The sequence below is a fragment of the Cebus imitator genome, unplaced genomic scaffold (genome assembly GCF_001604975.1).
Source record: "Cebus imitator isolate Cc_AM_T3 unplaced genomic scaffold, Cebus_imitator-1.0 Scaffold257, whole genome shotgun sequence".
Classification (NCBI taxonomy): domain Eukaryota; kingdom Metazoa; phylum Chordata; class Mammalia; order Primates; family Cebidae; genus Cebus; species Cebus imitator.
In genome coordinates, this window is record NW_016107572.1 from 2,952,709 (window position 1) to 2,962,062 (window position 9,354).

At 45.5% G+C, this 9,354-nt stretch overlaps 1 protein-coding gene across 8 annotated transcripts in view; it reads left to right on the forward strand.

Annotated features, from left to right (window-relative positions):
• The window catches only part of NAV1 (neuron navigator 1), a 279,723-nt gene extending 273,031 nt beyond the window's left edge, over nucleotides 1–6,692 (forward strand). For all 8 annotated transcript variants that reach the window (XM_017499447.2, XM_017499449.2, XM_017499450.2 and 5 more), the window contains one exon: nucleotides 1,150–6,692. In XM_017499447.2, the coding sequence (XP_017354936.1) occupies nucleotides 1,150–1,245 (96 nt within the window). In that variant the 3' untranslated portion in view covers nucleotides 1,246–6,692. The remainder of the gene's footprint in view (nucleotides 1–1,149) is intronic.
• Nucleotides 6,693–9,354: the final 2,662 nt, after the last annotated feature.

Here is a 9,354-nt window from a genome sequence, read left to right on the forward strand (position 1 = left end):
CCAGCTGATTTTTTATATTTTTAGTAGAGACGGGGTTTCACCATGTTGACCAGGATGGTCTCGATCTCTTGACCTCGTGATCCACCCGCCTCGGCCTCCCAAAGTGCTGGGAATACAGGCGTGAGCCACCGTGCCCGGCCTTAAATTTTGATTTGTTAAAAACAGATGTTATGTGTGTAAAAATGCTTTTAAATTGGAAGATTATAAATAATCATGTAGACAGAAGAGAATGTGGAAGGCAGATTCAACAGAAAATGCACCAGGCTTACCTAGCTGAAATGGAAGGACGCAATCTTGAAGTGTCCAGGGAAAAAAAGTAGGTAAAGAGAAGGAAGTGAATACACTGAGGTGTTTGGACTTGACATGAAGCAACACGGTTGGTAAGCTGGAGAGAAATAGGTTTATAATAATACAGTGTCTAGCTGCTGGGTTGTAATCTATTGGAAGGGGAAATTGTTAGAGATGTTTTGCTAGCATTTCTCACATTCCTCCCGGTATTAGTTGGTACCAAGTTCAGGCCTTCTCTCCTCTTCTGGAGTGCAAGCACCCTGCAGGCAGAAGTGGTCTCATTCTTTTTTGGTATTCCTCCACACATCACAGCATGGTACCTTGTCCCTTGTACAGCAGACATACTCCCAAGTAATTTTTATACATATGCATGTTGAACAGTTGCTACTGAAGCTGCCATCACGGCCTTTCACAAACCACTCTAAACTCTGAGCTCTTTCTCATGAGAAATCAAGGATCAGACCCATGATCTAGATTTTCTTTTTCTTTTCTTTTTTTTTCTTTTCGAGACAATGTCTTGCCCTGTCGTCCAGGCTGGAGTGCAGTGATGTTATCAAAGCTCACTGTCACCTTAAATTCCTAGGCTCAGAGGCTCAAGTCATCCTCCCACATGGGTTTCTGCATCTTGAGTAGCGGGGACTATAGTTATGTGCCACCACGCCTGGCAGATTTTTTTTTATTATTTTTTGTGGAGACAGGGTCGGTCTCAGTTTTCAAGGCTGATCTCGAACTCCTGGCTTCAAGCTGTCTCCCTACCTTGGCCTCCCAAAGTGTTAGAATTTTTTGTTCTTGTCATTTCCCTTCTGTGGGCAGGACCCAGAGTCCCAACTCTCATAAATCCATCTTTCTGCTCCTCTTCAGATGGCCATGCTGCTAAAACTTCAAGAAGCTGCCAACTACATTGAGTCTCCAGATCGAGAAACCATCCTGGACCCCAACCTCCAGGCAACACTCTAAGGGTTCGGCAGTCTCCGTCACCCCTGGACAGCAGAACGCTGGCATCAGCTATCTTAGCTCGTCCTCTCCCTTTTCTTCTTTCACAGCACTGGCTCTCCAGCCCCAGGAGAACAGGAGGGAGGAGGAGGTGAAAGAGGAGGGACGGGTTCTTGGTGCTGTTCCTTTGAGAACTTCCTAGTAAGGATTGGTGGGGTGGCATTTGGGAACTTGTGCCCCCTAAACACATTTACTGGCCTCCTCTAACGACTTTGGGGAAAAGATGATTCTGGGTCTTTCCCTTGACTTCTTGTTCCAACTACAAACTCCTGGGCTTTCTGGGGAGGGGTTCGGAAAACATCAAAACCCTGCAGCAGTTCCTAACTGATTCTCACAAGCAACCCTGAGAGAGACAGTCATGTGAGGGGGATCTGGGGGAGGCAGGAAGCTCCCCAGATTTTCTCACAGACCCTTCCCAATTCCATCACCACTGCCAACAACTCCTCCCCCAAAGATCTGGCTGGAGCCCAGAAAAAGAAGCATGTGGTTTAAAAAATGTTTAAATCAATCTGTAAACGGTAAAAACAAAAAACAAAAACAAGCAAACAAAAAACAATGGAAAAGATGAAGCTGGAGAGAGGGGAACCAGTTGCCAAGGCAGAAAGAGAGCTGCCCGCTCCTGCCCTCTGGATGACACAGGGGACATCGACAAGATGGCTGCCAACCTGAGAGGTCACCAAACCACAAAAATAACATTACAGCCTTCAGAGAGAGACTACTAGCTATGTCTTTCTGCCCTCTAATTTAACATGCATGAGAGTCAATAAACCCTACTTTTTTATTTTTGTTTTTTAACTTTGTTTTCACTTTTTTCTCCCGTTTGCCTATTTATTTTTTTTTTTTTTTTTTTTTTTTTTTTTTTTTTTTTTTTTTTTTTTTTTTTTTTTTTTTTTAATTTTTCCATTTCCTCACATGTTCATGAGATGCTTGGGTTGCTTTTCCAGGGGCTAGTTTGGCTTTTCCAAGTGGGTTTTCTTTGGAGAACCTCATGCCATGCAATTGGCATGACACCTGCCATGCCACCATCATTGGCATCCATGGGGCTTATATGAGACATGAAGCATTGGCTCAGAAGTAGAGGGAGAAGAGGAACCCAGTTCCCTTGACTTCCCTTTTGAGAAAGCACACGTTCTGCTGGGTAGCTCAATTGCCAGCATCTGTCATGAGAGGGTGTAGCCTTGATAGAAGATCTTGGTAGAAGAGTTACTCTGAGCTTTATCATGGACCAGAGGAAAGCCAAGAAATTGAAAACATTCCTCTGTCTTGTGGCCAGTTAGGCCTTTCACTGCACTATTTTGCTGGTGCCTGACTGAATCAAAATAGCCTAGCTGGCTCTTACTAGTTTTGACAAGTGAATATTCACATCTAAGAGACTGAACATCCATGTGAGATCATCCCAATCAGAATATAAGACTCAAGGAGTTTGACTTGGTGGCCAATATCTGCCTTCCAAAGAGATCCTACCTTTGCAGATTTGCTTCTTTCCCTTTGCCCTGAAGGTCTGGGAGTCCCTGTTCTTTCATTTGACAAGTGCTTACTGAGTACTCACTAGGTACAAGTCATTAGGTTAAAAAAACAAAAACACACAAGACTTGGGCCCTTAAGTTTACAGTCTAGTAGGAAATGTTAACCTCTATTAAGTGTACACCCCCTTGTTATCTAGACCTTAGGAGCATCTAAGAAACATAACTGAAACCCAAGGAGGCAGCTAGAAAGAAGCTTTTGATTAGATATATAATCATTGGGGGCAGAAGATCTGGGATCGATTAAGATGGAGCCTGAAGGACTATGGAATCTTACTTGTCTGGAGTGAGCAAGTCTCCTTCCTGCCATTTCTGAAAGCCCTGTGGGACCAGCTTCCAGGCTGAGCTGCCTGGTAGGCTGAAGCTTCAGGGCTCTGCAGGTCAGGGATATATGATGTGCACGGGCCTACGTGTTTGCTCTTCAGATTCCTAAGTAGCACAAGACTATCAGAATCTATAGGCATACCAACCTGGATCACTTTTCCACCCAACCAAGGAGTAGATGCATCTGACTCTTCGTATCAGTATATTTTCATTTAGGTCCACGAGATGGTCCAGGCTGCCCCTCACAAAAACTTCTGCATTCACCTGATAAGCTCCCAGGAATGACAGGGTTCTGTATGATGGAGACTATTATTGCTATTGCTGCTAATTCCATGAGCTGTGAAGATCCCCAACCAACTCAGCTGTAAAATATGCAATTCTGTAGTGGGAAGAGGCTGTGTGTCCAAGGATGGTGCTGAAATCACTGCCTTAAGGTCTCTGCTGTGCAGAATGACGAGGCCTCTGAGCTGGCTGTTCTAACTTAGAAGGAAGAGAAGACTGGATGGATGGGCCTGCTTGGGACCTAGGCCTCTTCTAAACCCTGTCCTAAGCTCCATTTCCATGGCAGGGCTCAGACTTTTAATGCCATCTTAATTTGATTGTTGAGCGCTTCACTCTATTTTCTGGTGCTGCCCAGCCAGTGCCTTCTGCCATGGATGTTATTGGCTACTTGAGAAAAAGGAGAGGGGAGGATCCCTTCTTTCATTCCAACTGCCTCTGACCCCAAAGGGATTCTTGGCTCTCTGGTAACCATGGATACCACCATGAATTTTATTTGGATCCTCAGCAGGTTGATTCTGGAGGCCTCATGCTATGACTTTTTCTTTCTCTTCCTGGGCTCCACCACCCTCTACTCTCAGCTGACTGCTGCATTTAGCCCAGGTCTCCAATTGCTTTCCTCCAGAAAATGTGTTCCCATCTAGTGAGGTGGTATTGAAGCCTCAGCTTTCCCTCTGGAGTCTGGGACCCTGTTTACAGTTGCACATCTGGGCTCTTTACTGTGGGGATCGATCATTCTCGTGAAGGAATCACAGTTATGTGGCAACTGCAGAAGGTTGAGCCTCCTCATGGTGCTATAACCCCTTGGGATGCTCATCCAGACTTCTCTGAAGCAGAAAACCTGAGCTCCCCACTCACTGCCCTAGAATTTATGGCAAGGAGCAAATCCACAGCATTCTCTCCCACCTACGTCCTGCTTCTTGGTTGAGACTACTGGGATCCTTCAGAAAAGAAACACTGGGTCCCATAGCTAAATTCTCAACCCTCAGGCACCTTCAGAAGAATCCAGCCTAATCCTGGAAGTTGTGCTATTCTCCTCCTCTCCAGCGCACTGCCCCCCCGCCCCTCCCCCCACCAACTCCATCCCTCACCACAGTTGGTTAGGAAATGACATGAGTTCAATATCTAATGTCAGCCAATGGGGAGAGCCAAAACTCCAGGAGAGGCTCCTCAGATGAGTCCCTTCATTTCTGGATGAAGATGACCAACAAGTTTTGTCCAATGTGTTTGTATCTGAGACCCTGCCTAGGCACTAAAAATAAAATACTAGGTCATTGGAGGCTAATGCGGGACCCGATGTCTGTGTGTGTGTGTGTGTATCTCCCTCTCTCACACACACAAGAGCGGTTTGCTGTTGCTGTTTCCTACCTTCTGAGGCTTCATAGAGTATTTTTTTAAAATCTATGCTTTGTGGCAGCTCTATGGTGCTTATCTCTATCTTTGTGTAAATCCTTAAGTACCCATGTCTTTTTCATGTCTAACCATTGGGAAGGTAGAGGCTGGCAGGGAAGAAGAATCTGCTACAAGGCCATGGGACGATCCTACAATGAAATTCTTATTGGTTGGTATACTGTTTTGGTCTTGAATTGCCAACCTTCCAGCTGATCTATCCATACTCCTTAAGTACTAAAGACAAAATAGTGGGCTATTTTTTCCTCTTAATTTCTTGCCTTCTGGTTTTCTTGCAAGACTAAGACTCTAACTGTACCTAATCTCACCATCTCTTCACTTCTAGCTCCCTGAAACAAGGGACACGCTACTCAGAGGAATATCCCCTTACAGTGGTCTGAGAAATAACTCTATTTCCATCAAGTGTTCTAAAGAAGTAAGAGGAGAGAAATGGTGGCCTGCCGCTTCTCACAGACACCTCACATCCTCACTTGGGGCGGCATCCACATAGAAACCCTGCATTTAGGTAAAATTTGCCTGACTGAAGGGGACTCAGCCCTCCAAATTAGGATCAAAGAGACATCTACATGAAACCTTAAGAATACTTTATTGCAGTGTTTTGGGGGTAGGGGAATTGTCCTAATCACACACTGAACACGGGGAGTAAGTGCTGAAATGACCCAGATCACCAAATGCAGTTCCTCGTCATACTTTGTTTTTGCTTTCTTTATTCCTTGACACTGGCTAAGCTAAAGTTAAGAAGCGGATTTCATAAGCCAAGCCCAGTGATGGGATGGGAAAATGGGCTTTTGCAGAGGGTTTATTCATAGAGATGGATATACTGCTCACAAGTCTGGCTCATGGCTCCACTGTTTAGTCCATAGTAATAAAATGCTCTTACGAACACTTCCCCAAAGGCCAAAGCCTGATGATATTGCCCCTTACAATCCAATCAGCCTTATGTTTTAATGAGTCCTGAATCAACCTGACTATGGATATATGGGGCCACCAGCTTGACACTCCCCACTGTCCAGGGTGCATGCCTGCTCAGCCGACCCCTGGAAGCCAACACTGCCGGCCACAGATCCTGGGAAAGGTGGTAGTGAACCGGAAGATGTAGCCTTGAAGGGAGGACACCTATCAAAATGCCAGGGCCACAGGGACACGAAGACAGTTGAAAGTTAAACCGATGTATACTACATCCTTCCAGTTTGATGGTTTGAAATTAAACCTGTGTATACTAGATCCTTCCATGTGCTGGATCTTCTTAATGATTACACGGTGGAGAATTTTCTGTGACAAGGGTGGTCATGGAAGTAAGTGAGTGACCCCTGGTTTCTCATTCCTTAAAGCAGTGCTTCTCAAAGTATGGCACAAGACCAGCAGCATCAGCAGCATTTGGGAACTTGTTAGAAACAAAATTCCGAATCCCATCTCAGATCTGCTGAATCAGAAACTCTAGTGAGCGGAATTAGCCACCCACCAACTCCCGGTGTTATGACGCACACAAAATTCAGCTGTTTCAAAGGGAAAGCCCTTTGGAGTATTGGAGTTCCCACACTGAGAGGCTTTAGGGCCCAAAATAAGAAGGTTCTAGGTTATAATTCAGACTTTAACGTTAACGTCAAGGTCACCTTTCTCATGCTTCCTTGTGTTTCTGTTCTTCCATTTATTTTAACAAAGAAAGTTATGTGTGCTTTTGTGTGGAAGTTAGGAAAATGTTTACATCTTTCCTAGTTGAACACAACCTTCAGAGAAAAATCTTACGCCTCGAAAATTTCTACCTGGCACACGAAGGGGCTTCAACAAGGAAAGCAGTTGGAGGTCTCTTCCACATTGCTCTTCTGCCAAATTATTTGTATCTATTCTGAGCTGATTATGTAATAGGATGGAAAAGGTAAAAAAAAAAAAAAAAATCTAATTTGTATTTCCATGACAACATGTTCTCCCAGCAACATCCTGCTCCTTTATTTGAGTTTTAAAGGGCATTGCTGGGCCTGAGAACCGGGCCAGAGAACCGGGCCAGAACCTCCTTCTGTACGCCAGCTAACAATGTAGGGCTGCAGTATCCCGGGAAGGCCCCTTATCCACACTCAGCTCAGCTATTAGGAGTCCTGCGTAATGAAGACACAGCCCTGGGCACTTCGATCCTGGTGCTCCTCCTCTCTTTCCCCATACCAGGACCTGGATATGGAAGTACTCAGCCAAGGCAATAAAATAAACTTTTTTTTCTTTTTTTTTTTTTTGGAGGAGTCTCGCTTTGTCACCCAGGCTGGAGTGCAGTGGTGCAGTCCCGGCTCACTGCAACTTCCGCCTCCCAGGTTGAAGCGATTGTCCTGCCTCAGCCTCCCGAGTAGCTGAGATTAGGGGTACCTGCTACCACACCCAGCTAGTTTTTGTATTTTTAGTAGAGACAGGGTTTCGCCATGTTGGCCAGGCTGGTCTTGAACTCCTGACCTCAGGTGATCCGCCTGCCTCAGCGTCTGTAAGTGCTGGGATTACAGGCATAAGCCACTGCGCCTGGCCAACTAAGTTCCTTTTTAAAAAAAAATCTGAAGAAACTTCCTATCTTTACAAAGTCACAAAATAGCTGATGGGGCCATGGGGGAGATGAGGCTGTTTAGAACTAGTTTTGTTTCAAGTTTGTCAGTTTTCCCTGGGGTAGAGCACTAAGCAAAATACATTGCTAGTAATAGGTCTCCTAAGCTCTAGAACGAAGTGTTCAGAGGGAGGACGAAAGCTTGGGGGAGCTGAGTATAAAATAATTCCATTAAAATCACCTCCTTGGGCCCCAGAAGGCTGACGGTGGGTCCTCTGGCCATCTGCGGTGGGGTCTTCCCGCTTCCCGGCCACTTCTCTAAGCCTGAGGACACAAAGACGGTATCAAGGCGGAGCTCGCATATCGCAGCCAGTCTCTGGGCTACTGCTGTGCAGTGGCGCCCACTGTCTCACGCTTTTTTGGTTTTGATTTTTCTAACAAAACAATCTTTTTTCAAAATGAGTTCCGACCCCTGCTAGCTTCCTTCCCCCCTCCGTGCCGTTCCAGGCAGCAGTCCGGGTTCCCAAGCGCAGGGTGTTCCTCAGGTGGAGAGTGGGCAGAAGTTTTCGCAATGCTTTTTTTTCAAGTTACTGGGTGCAAAAACCCCAAACCAGGATATGTGTATGTTTCTGTGTTTATGTTTTTTCTCATTTGACCCTCTCCTCTCAACCTGCCCCCTTTTATAGGTAATATAGAGAAAGCGAAACTGAATCTGGAAAGCAAACTGCTGTGTATAGTTGCGGTAACAATCATGAAGAGAGAGCTGGGCTGTCCCCTCAGTAATTCATTTTAAATAACAAATTACTTACAAATTCAATTCATGCCGGGGCCAGCTGAAGAGGCCTGCCTTCATCACCACTGAGGCCACCCCCAACTGGGCCTCTGTCCGTCTGGCATGTCTCCTCCCAGCAAGATTCATCTGTGCAATGCCATTTGCGTTTCAATAAAGTTATCTCCTGTATTGTCCACTGGCTCTCTAGCTCCCTCTCTGCCTGTTTTCTGTCTCCATTTATCTTGTGGCCCATTCCTTGATCAGCAAGGTCAGACTGCTTGTGGTCATTTGCCTAACCCAGAAGTATAACCCTCTTGCCTGGAAATGTCTGATCCCAAAATCCTAAGCTAGAGTCTCCTGACTCCGGTTGGGGGTGGGGGGAACCCCTGCTGGCACACTGTGGACATAGTATCCTTCACCAGGACTCAAAGCATCCAGCCCAAACATCAAGGCTCTGGAATCTTCCATCCGGGTTGCCACAGTGTTTGAAAACATACCACCCTCTGGACTTTCCTCCATTTTCTTCTTGGGGTAAAAGTGAACAGACCTACTAGAAAGAAGCTGTTTAATCAAGTTCAGCTTCTCTTGGCTACTTCAAGAAGGAAAATATGTCTTACCATTCCCCATTGTGCAATTAAAGGGTCCAAGAAGCAATCTTTTCCCTATGAAATTGTAGTAACATAACTTATCTCTACCCTTTTAACATGGGAGGTGACAAGCGTGTTGAGAACTCTCTTCAAGCCAGTTGCAGTGGGTGCACCTGTAGTTCTAGCTACCCAGGAGGCTGAGGCGGGAGGATCACCTGTCCAACCTGGGCAACACAGCAAGACCCCCCAACTCAACAATAAATAAATAAAGCCTTCCTTTGAAATAATCTTCTGATGAGACCACTTAATCCCTGATTGTTATCACTCTAGCATCCACAGTCTTGGAAGTGACCTAGGAACTGGTAGCTGGTTTCCTTTGCCATGTGAGAATGAACTCATTTGATAAGGGTTCCTGGAAACCATTTTGAAGGCACATAACCTCAACAGCTCACTAAAAACTACCTGTTCCTGTTTGCTCTAGAATCTCCCATTCCAACGACATTCCATCCCTTCTGCCACTACATGCTTGGCACTCTGTTCTGCATTTTTTTTTATTTTTAATTTTTTTTTTTTATTTTTTTTTTTTTGAGACGGAGTTTCGCTCTTGTTACCCAGGCTGGAGTGCAATGGCGCGATCTCGGCTCACTGCAACCTCCGCCT